We start from the raw sequence: 15,649 nt of genomic DNA, 5'->3' as shown, positions 1-15,649 counted from the left end.
TCAACCGACGAGAGACGTGTGGAGTTGTGTCTCCGACGGGTCTTCCCGTATTAGATCGGTTTTGGTTTTCGGTTGATCCGCCTGGATTCGGTCGACTTTCGTGGTCTTTGGAGTCTCTACAAGCTCTTTTTGGGGTTTTTTTCCTTCGAGGCAGCGATTTGCTTTGTAGATCCCAGCTGCCGGCGTCTTCTGGTCTGCATCGATGACTTTTCGACCGCTTCTTATACCAACTCTGGGGTTTCAAAAAGTTTGCTTTGCCGAGGCGGAGGCCCAGAGACGACATCGAGTTATTCTCATGATGCACTAATCGGTGGATGCAGGAGGAAGAAGCGTTCGGCATCTCTAAGATTTTGATTTTCCTATTTTCCTATTTTTTAGGGGTGATTTTTTTCATGTAAGGGTGTGTTTGTAAGGATATTTAATATATGCCCTTGGGCCTTTTCGGTTTTTTTTCCAGGAGTTCAAGGAGGCTACGAGAAAGGAGGACACTGGAATGGGCCGCCTTCCTCGTGAAATTGGACAAAACAACGTATTTTTGTTTGGCTCGACAGAATAACACACCCCTGTACACGAACCCTTAACCCTCCCCCCTCCCCCCAGACGCCGCCTCCCTGCCGCCGCGTCCTCGCTCTCGCAAGCACCACCGGCGACACCCCCGTCTCCGGCGACCGGCTTCCTAGCGCCCTCCCCGCTCGCCCCCTCGGCGCGCAGCGCATCCACGTGCGCGGCGACCCTCCTCGTCGCGTTAAGCACACCCAGCTCGACGGTCCTCCAACCCAAGGCGAGTCCCTCGTCCTCCCCTAGATCCCATCCCTCCTTGCACGCTCTCGCCGTCGGATACGGGAGGCCGCTGATTCCGTGGCTAAGTCCAGACTAGAAGTGAAGTTGGCCGTCGAGTTTTAGGTTGGATGGTGGAGAACTCGGTAGATTCTAGATTGTGGTTGTCCTTTCTGGATCAGTTTACTGCTGCAGCTGCGCCAGCATATGTTGTTTTCCTGCAACTGGTCTTTGGGTCAGTGAACGCGAGTCGGAGACACAGGGTGATAACACTGTTTGTATCATTTGTTTCTTTCAGTTTCAATCATGGCGCGCCGAGGATTGATGGAGCAGGACCTAACCAAGCTTGATGTCACCAAGCTGCACCCGCTGTCGCCTGAAGTTATCTCGCGCCAAGCAACGATCAACATCGGTACTGATTCCGTCCTTCTGGCAATGTTTTGATGTTCAGTAATTATCAATATGGAGAATTTACGGGCGTTCAACAGTACAAAGCTATGTGGATTGTCCCTTATGTTCTCCGTAATTAGTATGATGTGTGGAATGTTTGCTGTTTACTGTTGTACATTCTCTGGTGGTGCCTATTATATTACCTTCCTCCCAAATTATTGTGTCTATGTATATATTTCACAGTGGAGTTTCATTTGCATGATGTTGCTCTTTTTTTTTGTGGTACTTAGATGTTGCAACCATTGTCTTATCTCTGTATATGCACCTGTTTAAGCCTTGACCACGATGCTGAAGCCTCACCTGTTGTTTTTTTGGTTGCGCTTAATCCTTTTGTGACTGCATGGGGGGAAGCAATATGATTTCTTTTTATGATAGTGCGATGGATCATGTATTGCCTTAAGTGATGCACATGACGTCTCACTTATTTAAGAATAATAAATGCCATTTTTGGAAAATGCCATTGGAACTCTTAAGCCAGGGTGCTTTGATGGAGCAAACTTTCCTAGTACAACTAGTGGATTTTGTTTGTGGTTTTGTTTTGTGAACCATCAATTACTCTTGTTTGTTTTTATCATAGTTCAAAAAGGCGTTCCTAGGCGCTCGCCTAGGCGTGCTTAAGCGCTGGGTGTTGGCATAACGCCTCACTTGGCACTAAAAAAAGGGGTGGCCTCGATGCAGCAAGGGAGAGAGGATGAGGGGGGGGGGGGGGGGGGGGGGGGGGGGGGGGGGGGGGGGGGGGGGGGGGGGGGGGGGGGCGGTGTGAGGAGTATACCTAGATTTTCAGTCGACTGTACACGTACGGGAGCTCTATTAGGAGAACAGGAAGATGGGCCTGTGGTTTAATAGGCCAGCCCAGCCCATCTAGCTTATTTCTTCATGCTACAGTACTAACACCTACTCGCGCCTAAGCAGCGCATAAGCTATCAATGCACAGGTAGGTGGCCAAACGCATGATTAACGCCTAGCGCTTATTTGAACTGTGTTTTTTATCTATATTTTTACGTGGCATTTGGGTCATATCCGAATTTTAGGTGACTTTGTGCGGTGGCATGATATTTGCGATCTTTATGTTACACCTCAGGTACAATTGGTCACGTGGCCCATGGGAAGTCTACTGTTGTGAAAGCTATATCTGGAGTTCAGGTATCATTCATTCTGTTGGCCACATTTTCTTTCCATTCTGTGTAAAGCCTGTTAAGGCCTCTTTTGGTTCATAGGATAGGATTATCGTAGGAATAGGAATCTTGTAGGAAATGAGATGACATGTATCTCAAATCCTATGAGTAGGAATAGGAAACAAGATGTCATTTGGTTGACACCAAAGGAATTTTTCCATTGAGTCTAGGCTCATTTTTATTTTCCTATGAAATGTGGAGGATAGGAACCAATCCTATATAGGAATAGGAATCCATTCCTATGAACCAAAGGGCTCTAAAGGAAAAAATCATATAAGAATTCTATCCTCTAGAATTCCTATGAAATTCCTCCAAACCAAAGGAGGCCTAAGTATTTATCACATTTATCAGTAACCCTTGTGAGTTTGCCATATTACTCAAATACATCATGCTAATATTACTTTTGGTTAAATAAATGAGTAAACTACACCTAGCACTTGCTAGGAATGTGCTGCAGATTTCTTTAAACCTGATTGATAATAGCATAGTCTGGGAATTCATTTAACATTACTATTAGAAAAAATATAAGTGCTCTAGTTCTCGGCTCGAGTGATGGCACTGTTGTAATTCATGCTACCTTTGTTTGTTGCAATAATTTCTAGAATGATTACTAACTAAATGGATGTTGATGTGCTCATTCTGTTCCATATGGAATTTTTTTAGTATTATTATTGTCTGATGCCTTTGTTTTGATTTTTAGACTGTTCGCTTCAAGAATGAGCTTGAACGTAACATCACTATCAAGCTGGGATATGCTAATGCAAAAATCTATAAATGCGAAGATGACAGATGTCCACGACCAATGTGTTACAAGTATGCTAAATTTCTTATCTTCTTTACCTGATTAGCTTCTATTACTGTCAGCCTCTACATTTTAGAGCAACGAACTTCAGGGGGCACTGTTCCATGCTCCTATAAATTATTGAACCTGTATGCTCATATGATTATTTTCTAGTGAATACAATGTAGAACTCATGATTGAAATCTCAAATTGGATCCCCAGAATTAGATAACGTATGATTATTTACCAGACCCAAAATTACTGCTTTGGTTTTAAACTCTTGGACACTATTTGACTTCAATTCATCAATTATATAAAGGGCTTATGGAAGCGGGAAAGAAGATACTCCTGCCTGTGATGTTCCTGGGTTTGAAAACACTAGGATGAAGCTCCTGAGACATGTTTCCTTTGTTGATTGCCCGGTATGATGTAGCTCTACCCTTTTTCTGTTATGAATGTTCTCTTCTGCGTATCTAGTACATGAATGCTTACAGGTACTCCCTCCGTCCGAAAATACTTGTCATCAAAATGAATAAAAAGGGGTGTATCTAGAACTAAAATACGTCTAGATATACCCCCTTTTATACATTTTGATGACAAGTATTTCCGGACGGAGGGAGTAGTACATAGCCCGACCATTTCTTGCCCTACCCAAGTGATTAGTAACATTTTTGCATTCTACAGTTTTACTTGCATCACCATAGATAATAATGGCTTGTTTACACTTGTAATTGTACCACCATAGATAATAATTATAATGGCTGTTTACACTTCTAATTGTATCGCCAAATTATTCAAGTGAATCATTATATTAATTAGGAAGTCATCAGAGTTTTCTGATGGACCATTACATATTCTTTTCATTATTGGAACTTGAATATGATATTACGTAAATGTTGTATGTCTTTACAATATCTACCTTGTTGAACAGGGCCACGACATTCTCATGGCTACAATGCTTAATGGAGCAGCCATCATGGATGGAGCCTTGCTTCTGATAGCAGCAAATGAAAGTTGCCCACAACCCCAGACATCTGAGCATCTAGCAGCAGTTGAAATCATGCGTCTCCAACATCTCATAATTTTGCAGAATAAGATTGATCTTATCCAGGAAAGTGCAGCAATGAACCAGCATGAAGCAATCCAAAAATTTATCCAGGTCACTACTGTTTGTCATTTCTCGTGTTATAAATACATGTCTTCTCTTTCATGGTTTGATCTTTTTCACTACCATATGTGCAGGGCACGATAGCTGAAGGTGCTCCTGTGGTGCCAATATCTGCCCAGCTGAAGTACAACATTGATGTGATCTGTGAATACATTATTAAGAAAATCCCCATTCCGGAAAGGAACTTCACTTCACCTCCCAACATGATTGTTATTCGTTCCTTTGATGTCAACAAGCCTGGTTCAGAGGTTGATGAAATTAGGGGTGGGGTAGCAGGTGGCAGCATTCTCAGGGTATGTAGATATATAAACTGAATTAGATCATGAGTGTTCTTGCTTTTCGTGTGGTAAATATAAACTGAGTGTGGATTATAATTTACAGGGAGTCCTCAGGGTGAACCAGAACATTGAAGTTCGCCCTGGCATTGTCATGAAGGATGAGAGTGGCAACATCAAGTGCACCCCAATCTATTCAAGGATTGTCTCGCTCTACGCTGAGCAGAATGAACTCCAATTTGCTGTGCCAGGAGGGCTTATTGGTGTGGGAACAACCATGGATCCAACTTTGACTCGTGCTGACAGGCTGGTTGGCCAGGTTCTAGGAGAAATCGGGTCGCTCCCTGACGTATTCGTGGAGCTCGAGGTTTGTCGAATCTTTGCTGCCTCGTGATTTTAGCCAAACAGAGACAGCTATTAATGACAATCCTTGGACATTGCTTTGCAGATCAACTTCTTCCTTCTCCGAAGGCTGCTGGGTGTCAGAACAAAGGGTACAGAGAAGGCAGGTAAGGTCTCCAAGCTCACCAAGGGGGAGATCCTGATGCTTAACATCGGATCCATGTCCACCGGCGCCCGTGTGGTCGCCGTGAAGAACGATCTCGCCAAGCTCCAGCTCACCGCGCCCGTCTGCACAAGTAAAGGCGAGAAGGTCGCGTTGAGCCGCCGTGTCGAGAAGCATTGGCGCCTCATTGGATGGGGCCAGATCCAAGCTGGTGCGACCCTCGAAGTTCCACCGTGCCCGCTCTGAAGCACACCCGCCCTCTGAAACGAAAAGCCGCATAGCTTGCGAAACAAGAGAAGCGAAATGTGGGAGGGCAGAGAGCTCCTAGGTACAGTTTTTGTGAGGTGGAGGAGAAAACATTATGAGTCTGAAAGTTTTTTTATTGCGGGATTTGTCTACGCTTTCTCGTTTTCTGAATTTAGGATTTGTTATACTTGCTGTGTTATCATGGCCGTGGTTAGTAGGTGAGCAACCTACTACTTTGGTTCAGGTTTGCCCTAATCGTCTTGCCTATTTTTCATTGACTCCATTTGTCAGTATTGCTCCTAATTTTACTCAGTTTGTGCCTTGTTTGTTGACTGCAATGTTACTTGCCAACAAGTTGTAGTACGTGCTCTCTCCGTTTCTAAATATAAGCCCTTTTAGAGATTTCATTTCAATAGAGACTATATACGAGGGCTCTGTTTCTAAATATAAGCCCTTTTAAAAGATTTCAATAGGGACTACATACAAGGGCTGGCAATGTGGATTACCCAGGAGGTATCCCCGTGACAACTTTTCCATGCCCGTCCCCATCCCTATACTTGTCTGCAGGGATAAAAATATTTCCATACCCGTCCTGTCAGGTATTTTATCCGTGGAAAAACCTAGACATGCAATTAACAACAATCTTCAACAGCATTTCAATAGGAAAAATATATAGTATTTTGGCATAATAAATAATATGTTGTTGCTAGGTTAGGGCTTTTTTAGTGCTTTTTGGCCAATGGGGTGGGATGGGTGAAAATTTGGGTGGTTAAGGACAGGAATTACACGTGATCTACGAATATTAGAGCCCACATCTACGTCCTTAACAGGTAAGGCGGGTAACGGTTACGGGTAATGCTGTCCCATCCTCATCCCCGTCTTGCACGCTGGTAAGGTATTTGACCCACCAGCTCTCACGTGGACATTAAAGCTTGAATACAGATGCATATATACGCATTTTAGTGTGTAGACTCACTCATTTTGCTCCGGGTAATGCTGTCCCATCCTCATCCCCGTCTTGCACGCTGGTAAGGTATTTGACCCACCAGCTTTCCCGTGGGCATTAAAGCTTGAATACAGATGTATATATACGTATTTTAGTGTGTAGACTCACTCATTTTGCTCCGTATGTACTTTATATCAGAATCTTTATAAAAGGACTTATATTTAGGAACGATGCCAAGAAAGGTTGCTAGTTTACGAAATAAATTTTGAGGAGGACAAGTTGCTAGTTTACCAAATAAATTTCTACTTTTAATTACAACCTTGAGAGGAGGCTACATTGCCTATTTCATTTGACTCCATTATTATGTCTTGCCTTGAGCAGGGTTCAGTTGGTCCTAATTTTTCTCAGCATGTGCCTTGTTTGAGTTTTTTGACTATGACAATAATACTGTATGCTTCCCAATCGTAGTGAAAGGTAATCGACGACTGTTGTTTGAAAGGAAAACAGATGAACGGCTGGATGAATCGGAAAGAAAATCCCGTCCGAGTGGGTTTACGCACGACGAAGCAATGTACGCAATCTGTATGCCGCTCTGACTATTACCAATTATAGTCCTCCACATCAGTTTGTTTGGAAAAAGAAACTTTTGTAGATGTAACATTACACTGGGCTTTCCGAGCTGAGTGTAGGATGCGCTCACTTGCATAACAGGGTTGTATGGCGGTATTAAGTACTATCCGAATTATCCAATCCAACTCAAGTGGTATAAATTAGTATCCTAAAAGATGTTATTAACTCAGATGAACCACACTTATCATATATACTTAAATAGTTGATCTCACTAACTCAATTATTTTGAAATGTAACTGTATCAATTCATCATGTCATCATGTCTCATTAAATATAATTCTCTCAACATACAACTATGCCTCTATGCATGAAAGAAAATACCCATCTTAGCATGCATCAAGAATGTTATTTATGTTAGATGTAAATTTTCTATAACTATATTAATCCAATATATTAAATATGCTTGAGTATCAATTCTCATATTGCTAATCAGAATACTAAAGTTTATCCTATCAAATCTCATAAAAGTTACTACATCTAATTCTCGCTGCAACGCGAGGGTATCATCTCTAGTTTTAGAAAGGATCCTTTGCTCATTAAATATACAGTTTTGTTAGAACTCATCTAGATGAGATATAATTTGGTCTTATTCACCTTTTATAGCTATTGAATATGATGCTATAAGATGCGTGTGTGCTGACATGGATTGTATCTGTTCTAGTTTTTAAAAAATGAATGAGACCAAATTATATCTCATCTAGATGAGTTCTAGGTGCTCACTTAAATATATATAAGACGTTCTGTTGAGGGTATAGGAGTTTAGCACCGGACAATTTTACCCCTTTGAAAGTTTTTAAGGGGCGGTGTACAAATAACTGTAGAAAAAAATGGGATCAGCTAAGGACACAAAGGTTAGGGGCTCAGAGCGCGCTGCAGTCCGCGGTCTGGAACGAAGGTTCTCCCTTGCCGATGTCGTAGAGCAGGTGCAAGTCTTGCTGCTGGAAGTTGCCGATGACGCTCTCGTAACCCCCTTCCTCGATCAGCATGCACGCCGTCGACTTGTCCACGGGCCCCCAGTAGCTCCCCGCCGGCACCGCCATGTCCGCACCGCCGCTGAAGTGGAAGACCAGCGCCGGCACGACCTTGTCGACGTCGTCCCGTGCCACACACAGGTCCAGTCCGGTGTCCGCCGGCGGCTGCACGAGGCTGCGGTTCAGCTGCCGGGTCACCTCCTCGCCCAGCGCCCTGTACGCGGCGTCGGCGAGGGCCGTCACAGGGCTGCCGGTGTCGATGATCACCCCGCCGGACCAATACCCAGCAGCGATCCGCCTGAGCTCGAAGGCCGCGCTGGGGATCGGCAGCTTGGTCTTCCCCACGCTGATCCCCGTCAAAGGGAGGTAGTAGAACGTGCTGTAGGGGTACTCCTTGGGGCTCTTCACGAACGGTATGGATGTCACGGCGCCGCCGGCGCCGCTCAGGCTCGCCGACGCGCCGACGAACAGGTGGCTGGATGCGCCGTGGTTGCGGAGATAGGGGGTGAGGCAGTAGGAGAACTTTGTGGCGCCCGTCTGGGAGACGAGCGACAGGCGGCCGCGGCCGAGCCCGATGAGCCCGGACGCGCCGTTCAGGGCGCCCTTCGCGATCTGCGTCAGGCTCACGCACCCGAAGGCCAGCCTCGCCGCGCCGGACTGGAAGGTGAAGGCCTCCGTGCCGAGCGACCCGATAACGCTGCCGGCGCCGTAGCTGGCGATGAAGGTGCAGCTGCCGTCCAGGCCGCAGAGGTGCACGCCGTTGGCCGCGCACAGCTTGGCGCTGTCCGCGCACGACACGGGCGCGAAGCTCGCCGAGCTCGACAGGTTGTAGTAGGGCAGGTCCTGCTTGGCGCACGCCTTGAGGCACGTCGTCGCGCACTGGGTCCAGATGAGGTTGCTGCCGGTGTCGATGAGGGCGTCCGCGCGCTGGGGCGGGTCGCCGATGAGGTACTCGGCGATGTACTGCCGGGTGGCCAGGTGGACCGGCGCGCTCACGTCGCCGACTGCCCCACGCTGCTGCTGCATGGAGGCCAGGCGTTCCCGGCTTAGGGCGACGGCGCGCCGCACGCGCTCCTCCGTGGTGTAGCCGGCCTTGTCGTCGACGTGGGTGAGCTTCATGCGGAGCCCTGCCCCTGCGCTGGTGCTACTTGTGACGAGGCTTGCGCTGGAGCACAGTAGCACGAGCAGCAACACCAAAGTTCGCGCCATTTTTCCACGTTTGATTAGACCCTGTTTGCTCGCTAGTGACGATCGAGCGGGGGAATAGAGGATGAATATAGATCGACCGATGCTATCGTCTTCGCGACATTCTTGAGGATAGATAATGGGTGGCAATGCACAGATAGTTTGACGCCGGGTAGACTTACAAATTACCAATCACTGTTGATACCGACGCTGAACATGACTGCAGTGGCACCGTGCGTGAGACGAGTCTAAGGTAGGGGTCGGTCTCATGTCATTTTTTTTCGGAGATGATAAGTCCCGAACGTCCGGATTTTAAGTATGATAACTCGAATGTTTTTCATAGCAATTTTAGTTCACGCCAGATTGGCAAATATGGCAATGTTCTGAAAAAAGCCAAACTGGAACAAAGTTGCCACGTCTTGACAACTAAAGTTGCTATAAAAAACCGTTTGGGATGAAATGCTTACAATCCAACGTTCAAAATTTATCGGGGACCTTTATTTTTCGCGCGTGGGGGTGAGGAGCGTATATTAGTACAAATACAAATCCACTTCATATTTTTATGTCTAACTTTAATCTCTAATTTACCTACAAAGTATAGGAGTTGTATGTCATAAAGAGTATATCATATATTTCAAGATGATATGCCGGCTCAGTCTTTCGGATATGCTCATAGGGGTAGGGTGTGTGTGTGTGCGTTCATAGGAGTGGGTGTATGCATGTGTATATGAGCGCTTGTGTCTGTACTGTGTTAAAAAATGCATATTTTTTAAACACCACTCATTTATTAATTAATTTAAAAAATTCGTACAATCATCCGTTATAACTTTAGCCACGCAGAGCTGAACACTATCAAGAAGAGCTATCAAAACTAAACTTCACAATCTCGTGCGCCACACTATTGGTCCTTCTGTTAATCTTGGATGTCATGCAATTTATCATCATCTTGAAAATACTTAATGCTTTCATATTTAGATCAACTAGAGAAGACTTGTCTAGAAGATCATTTCCAAGAAAAGAGGCCACAAAAGAATAACTAGTTTCTAAAATGATGGGTTTGTCCAGAGTAACACCAATGTACAACCCTGCAAGGGTCACTCCAATTTCCACTTCATCCACACTATTGCAAACCCCAATATAACCCCACGCCAAAATGACAACTTCTCCATTACGGTTCTTGGCCACCACACCCACACTCGCAGTATTTTTGCATCAACATTAACCTTAATGAACTCCGTAGCAGAAGGCTGCCAAGTCACAAAATTCTCTTCCACATCATTAGTAAAATTTAAACCATCCAATGGTTTAGATTTTACCATTGGATGCACATTTCAAAAAACTTTTCGGTAATAGTTTTTGTGTGTGACACATAACCCTTGTTTTGAAAGTTTGACATGAAAGCGAAGTTGCCTTGTATAGAAAATTAGAGGAAATACTAGTTTATGGAACCTCCCACTATGACCTGCCTCACTCACTCCCCTTTATCTATACCATTCAGGTTACAATCCTTTTTCTTTTCTTTTTTGAATTGACAACGGGATGGAATGGCTCCCCATCTGAATATTTCATTAGAAAAAGATTAATCCAGTTTATAAGGAATAGCTGATCCAAAACATGCCAAAAATCACACAAGCAGCAACAACAACAACAACAATAATAATGAGAGAAATAGGTGCCCATGACACGACATAGCCCAACAATCATTTTATTCTGGTTAAAACTTTAATTGAAGAGGCGAACCAACCTGTGGTTGGATGGTTAGGAGGACAGTGGTATTCTCACTCATCAGAATTCAAGTCACGATACTCGCATTTTTCTTGGATTTATTTCAGGATTTTCGGCGATGCGTGTTCAGTGAAAGGAGACGTTCCGTCGACTACGAGACGTCTACGGTGTCTTTGTAAAATCTTAAGATGATATGCCGCTCAGTCTCTCGAAGGTGCACATAGGGGCAAGATGTATGTGCGCACGTGTTCATAGATATGAGTGGATGCGCGTGTATATAAGCGTTTGAGTGTGTACTTGTATGTTAAAAAAACCTTAATTGAAGCTTTGGAAAGTAAATACTTCGAAAAGAAAAATATATGAAATCATCACATTACATTCCAGCTAAACTGTGAAAGACCACTCACAATTCACAAAACCCATTGCCAGGAGAGACCCACACAAGATGCATATGATTCAGAACAGCAACGCAAACCAATGGACACACACTGACACACATCTACATCCGAGCGACACAGCCGTGGCGCCTGCCGACGAAGCCTCTGATGGCCTCGATGAGCTCGGCGATGCGCGCCGCCGCCTCCTCGTCGGCCGGCTCGGGGGCGCCCTGGTTAAGGTAGAACATATGGCCCACACCGGGGCTCTGCGCCACCTCTACATCCTTCCCAGCGCGCCGCATCACGTTGCAATACTCAACCTGCCGGTCACGCATCGTGTCCAAGGTCGCGACACTCACCAGAAGCGGCGGCATGGCCAGAACTGCCGCCGCCGCGTCGTCCCGGACGGGCCAAATGTAGGGGTGGTCTCGGGTGGCGCCTTTGGGGAGTGCCAGCGCCAGGAGCCTGTCCGCCAGCTTGTAGTCCACGTACGGGTCCAGTTGCATGTCGGCCGACTCGGATCGGCTTGGAGTGGACCGGGAGAAACCCGGGTTGAGCATAATGGCTCCGGCGAGCCGGACCGGGCCCCGGTAGGCCGGCTCCGCCGAGTTGAACCCGGCGGCAACATGGTGCACCAGGTTGGCTCCATTGCTATCACCTATCAGGAAGACACCTGAAAAGTCGGCCACGGCCTTGAGCTTCCCCACCGGGTCGGACGTCGGCTCAAGGACCGGTTCAGCTAGCAGCCCTGGCTGAGCGAGCGACTTCAGCCAGTCAATGGCGGCAAAGCCGGCGGCCATGGCCGCCGGGAGCGGGTGCTCCGGAGCAAGGGGGAGAGTGATGGACACGATACCGGCAATGGGGATGGAGGCGGCGAGACGGGCGTAGAAGCAATGGTACAGCGACCAGGTAGGGTCGGTCAGGCAGAACACGCCGGCGTGGAAGTGGAGGAGGACCGGAAGACGGCGACCAGCCAAAGGAGCCGCCTCCGGGAGGTAGAGGCGGAGAGGCGGGTTGGCCCGGATGTCGTGCACCGTTACACCGTTGCGCGGCACATCGTACGGCGCAATGGTGGTTGCTAGTTGGCTTGCCTCCGGGGGAGGCGGAGACCGCTCGATGGTGCCGTCGTCGTAGACCTTGATCCAACCCCCGATGTCCTCCACTAGTTTCTTGCAGCAGACAGTGTCTGCCATTCTCTAGTGACTTTTGGTACGTGTGCGTGTGTTTGAACTATGTTGGCTGTGTCGCTTGATGGGATGATAACCACTTCTTACGAAGCCTTATATAGAGGTTTCAAGGGTGGGTTATTAGTTAGCTAAATAATGTTCTTGCTGGGGGCGAGGGGTATTCATATTTATTAAACTCTATAGTTTAGTTGTGCCCTGTCATTGTTGACATTACTCTCTCTTGTCTCTATGTGAAAGTAAAATAACATCCTGGTTCTGACAAAATACTTTTAGTTGCTGCCGTCCGTGCTGAAATTAATTTCCAAGGTTGATTTATTAAGACATGGGAAATGTCAGATAGAAGGGATTGGTGCACACGATTGACTAGCATAATCTGGTAGTGTTGCTCCTTCCACGTTCTCCATAGAGTTATTATACACGCTACATTATACATTCATCCGGAAGGTATATTCCACTTCATCAAATTTTCATCAGCCAACTCTATACTTTGTCCTTTTAGCTACATTTTCTTCTTCTGAATTGGTAGTGTAATGATAGCTATATTCAGCCAGTATGACAGTATACATTTAGGCCCCGTTTGGTAGCTCAATATATAAGAAAACACACTAGCGTACATATACATGAAATATTTTCTGAAAAAGTCTGAATCTTTTATTTTAAAAATGCGAACAATTTTAAAATGCTGAATAGTTTTGGAATTTGTGAACGAAATTTGAACAATTTTACTTTGAAAGTGAACAAAATTTTGAAACACAAACAATTTCTGAACATCTTTCGAAACATGTTTTTTTTTAAATTGTGGTTTTCTTTTTTGGGGGGGTTTGTTTGTCCCATTTTCCTTTTTATTTTTCAATTTTATTTTGATCTTAGTTCTCTTTAAAAAATCACAAACTATTTCTAAATCGCGAACCTTTTCTTAAATCCATGAACTTTTCAAATTCGGAAATATTATTTTAATATCGTGAACTTTGTTTTCAATCTGTGAACGTTTTTACACATCCAAGTACTATTTTCAACTTTATGAACTTTTTCCAATGCCCGGGATTTTTTTTTCAAATTCGTGAGCATCTGTTTTTAAAATTCATGATCTTTTTCAAATCCATGAATGCCTGGGCAGGCCCAACAGGCACGCGACAGGAAAGATGCATTGCCTAGTTGGGCTAAAACATAAGCTTTTTTTTCTTTTCTATTTTTAGTTTTTCTTTTTTCCTTAATTTGTTTTTCTCCTTTTTGAAACCTATATAAAAATTTGAAATATTTTTTTAATGCCAAAAATGTTCATATTTTCAAACATTGTTCACAATTTTTAAAAATATTCTGAAATTAAAAACACTATTCACGTTTACATTTTTGGCCACAAATTTAATAAATGTTTGCAATTTGTGGATAATATCAATTGTTGGGAATTTGTCCACAGTTTTAGAAAAAGTGTTCAAGTTTATAAAATTTTCATACACAATTTGAAATTCCATAAATTGTTCACTAATTTCAATAGATTGTTAGGATATAGGAGAATGTTCATGTTGATTGATAATGCCAAAAATTGGAAATAACAGAGGCATTCTTAATTAGAAACTACATGCTCACTGATGCACCCGTTTGGCCTAGTCTAGCCCACTCCTCTCAATAGGTGTTTTTTTTTCAATGGATGAATAACCCCGACTTCTTGCAACATCTTGACACGGATATATGAAACATCCATGCCAGGTTTGAACAACTTCCGACACCGTTTGCCCGTTGTGACACGTCCGCCCATTTACAGTTTTTTTTCACCGAGAAAACTCTAGAAAATGCAAAACTTGTTAAAAATCCAAACAATTTGGCACGATGCCTTGAATTTATCATATAAGTTGGTGGAAAAAAATTGGAGCCATTCGACGGATGTCGAAAATCAACGTGCTTTCAAAAGGACCTTTCTCACCCTACCTGAACACCCTTCCTTGCACATGGTCTTTGGGGTGCTATTGTTTTCTTAGGACTTTCAGATGAATCTCTAATTCTTTTTCCCCTGTTTCTGCTTGGAGTCAGGTCATGCGAGCTCATCCAACCTTGCATTGCAATTTGCAAGTAACCTTGCTTCAGCAGAGGAGAATTGGGTGATGGACTTGCTATCAGCCTGGTTATGAACTACTATGTCTATTCCTAAATAGATAGCATATCAGAAAGCATGCACTCTACATTTGGCTGATGCGATAAAAAGAGTATTCATATTGTTTTGTTGAGTAAATAAGGTATTCAAATTGTTTGGGTGAAATGTACGTGAAAGGAATATTGATTTACGAAGAATGATATTTCAAATTATGTATGCCAAGAATTAGGTACTACACACTTTGTGTGAAATTTCAAATTTTCAAAAGGGTTAAACTATTATTTTTAGGGAAGGTTATCCTATATATGATTACATGTGTCAGCTGAGACGTGCAATGCAAGCTTCCTGGTGTGACTAAAATTTGTGGAATTGAAAAAAGTTCATCGGTTTGAAAAAGGTTAAGAATTTGACAAAAAGTTCACAAATTTGAAAAAAAATCGCAAAATAAAAAAGTTCACAATTTTGACAAAACAAAGTTCACGAATTTGATAAAAGTTTGTGAAATTCAAAAAAGTTCATCAACTTGAAAAAATGTTAAATAATTAGTAAAAAGGTTAAAAAATTTGAAAAAAAAATCTTGAAATTGATAAAAGTATGAGATATTGAAAAATATTCATTTATATGAAAAAAGATCACATATTTAAAAGATAAGTTCAGGGATTTAAAAAATGTTCACGAATTTAAGAAAATGAAAAAATAAAATAGAAAAATAAGAAGAAATAAAGAAAAATAAACCGAAGAAAAAAAGGCAAAAAAGAAAAACAAACTGATAAAATACACAACAAGATGAATAAAAGAAGAATCCAAGCGGAAGAGGTGCGCTGTCCTAGTTGGTTACCGTAGGTATACATAAAACAAGAGGTTGGGTGTTCGATACTGCCTCACCCACTTATTTTTTGAAGCTTAAAAAAATTATAAATTAATAAATGGGCCAGGGCCAGGATGGAGTGGGGACGTGTTCCAGTTTGTCTTTTTTTTACGGGGAAATATTTGGAGCTTTATTCAACAATCGAAGCCCCTGCAGAATCTGCAAGGAGGCTAGTTACAATGATGCCAGGGGCAGAGTCAAACCAACATTCTGTTACATCCAGTGTGCTTGCATGTCTAGCACATAGGTGAGCAGGTAGTTGGCTGTTCTCGAAATATATTGAATACAGAAAGA

The 15,649-nt window shown here is 43.8% G+C and overlaps 3 protein-coding genes across 3 annotated transcripts; 1 reads left to right on the top strand and 2 right to left on the bottom strand.

Annotated features, from left to right (window-relative positions):
* Positions 1 to 568: 568 nt before the first annotated feature.
* On the top strand, positions 569 to 5,655 carry LOC125508004 (eukaryotic translation initiation factor 2 subunit gamma-like). Its single transcript, XM_048672549.1, has 9 exons — positions 569 to 781; positions 1,076 to 1,189; positions 2,309 to 2,370; positions 3,103 to 3,215; positions 3,503 to 3,605; positions 4,115 to 4,342; positions 4,426 to 4,644; positions 4,733 to 4,993; positions 5,075 to 5,655. The coding sequence occupies exons 2-9, from the start codon at positions 1,084 to 1,086 to the stop codon at positions 5,375 to 5,377; spliced, it is 1,395 nt and encodes a 464-aa protein (XP_048528506.1). The 5' UTR covers positions 569 to 781; positions 1,076 to 1,083; the 3' UTR covers positions 5,378 to 5,655.
* Positions 5,656 to 7,639: 1,984 nt separating this feature from the next.
* LOC125508003 (aspartic proteinase nepenthesin-1-like) lies at positions 7,640 to 9,236 on the bottom strand. Its single transcript, XM_048672547.1, has one exon. It carries the CDS (start codon positions 9,131 to 9,133, stop codon positions 7,814 to 7,816), a length of 1,320 nt encoding a protein of 439 aa, XP_048528504.1. The 5' UTR covers positions 9,134 to 9,236; the 3' UTR covers positions 7,640 to 7,813.
* A 2,097-nt stretch (positions 9,237 to 11,333) lies between these two features.
* Positions 11,334 to 12,404, bottom strand: LOC125555697 (probable carboxylesterase 17). Its single transcript, XM_048718564.1, has one exon. The coding sequence runs from the start codon at positions 12,402 to 12,404 to the stop codon at positions 11,334 to 11,336; it is 1,071 nt and encodes a 356-aa protein (XP_048574521.1).
* Between the last annotated feature and the right edge of the window lie 3,245 nt (positions 12,405 to 15,649).

Source organism: Triticum urartu, chromosome 5 (assembly GCF_003073215.2).
Source record: "Triticum urartu cultivar G1812 chromosome 5, Tu2.1, whole genome shotgun sequence".
Classification (NCBI taxonomy): Eukaryota; Viridiplantae; Streptophyta; class Magnoliopsida; order Poales; family Poaceae; genus Triticum; species Triticum urartu.
This window is presented reverse-complemented; position numbering and strand designations above follow the sequence as displayed.

Excerpts from the sequence above, each read along its gene's own strand:
- LOC125508004 (XM_048672549.1), top strand. The coding sequence starts at position 1,084 with ATGGCGCGCCGAGGATTGATGGAGCAGGACCTAACCAAGCTTGATGTC. Across the intron at positions 2,371-3,102 it reads AAGCTATATCTGGAGTTCAG|ACTGTTCGCTTCAAGAATGA; the intron begins GTATCATTCATT and ends TTTGATTTTTAG. Across the intron at positions 4,994-5,074 it reads ACGTATTCGTGGAGCTCGAG|ATCAACTTCTTCCTTCTCCG; the intron begins GTTTGTCGAATC and ends ATTGCTTTGCAG.
- LOC125508003 (XM_048672547.1), bottom strand. The coding sequence starts at position 9,133 with ATGGCGCGAACTTTGGTGTTGCTGCTCGTGCTACTGTGCTCCAGCGCA.
- LOC125555697 (XM_048718564.1), bottom strand. The coding sequence starts at position 12,404 with ATGGCAGACACTGTCTGCTGCAAGAAACTAGTGGAGGACATCGGGGGT.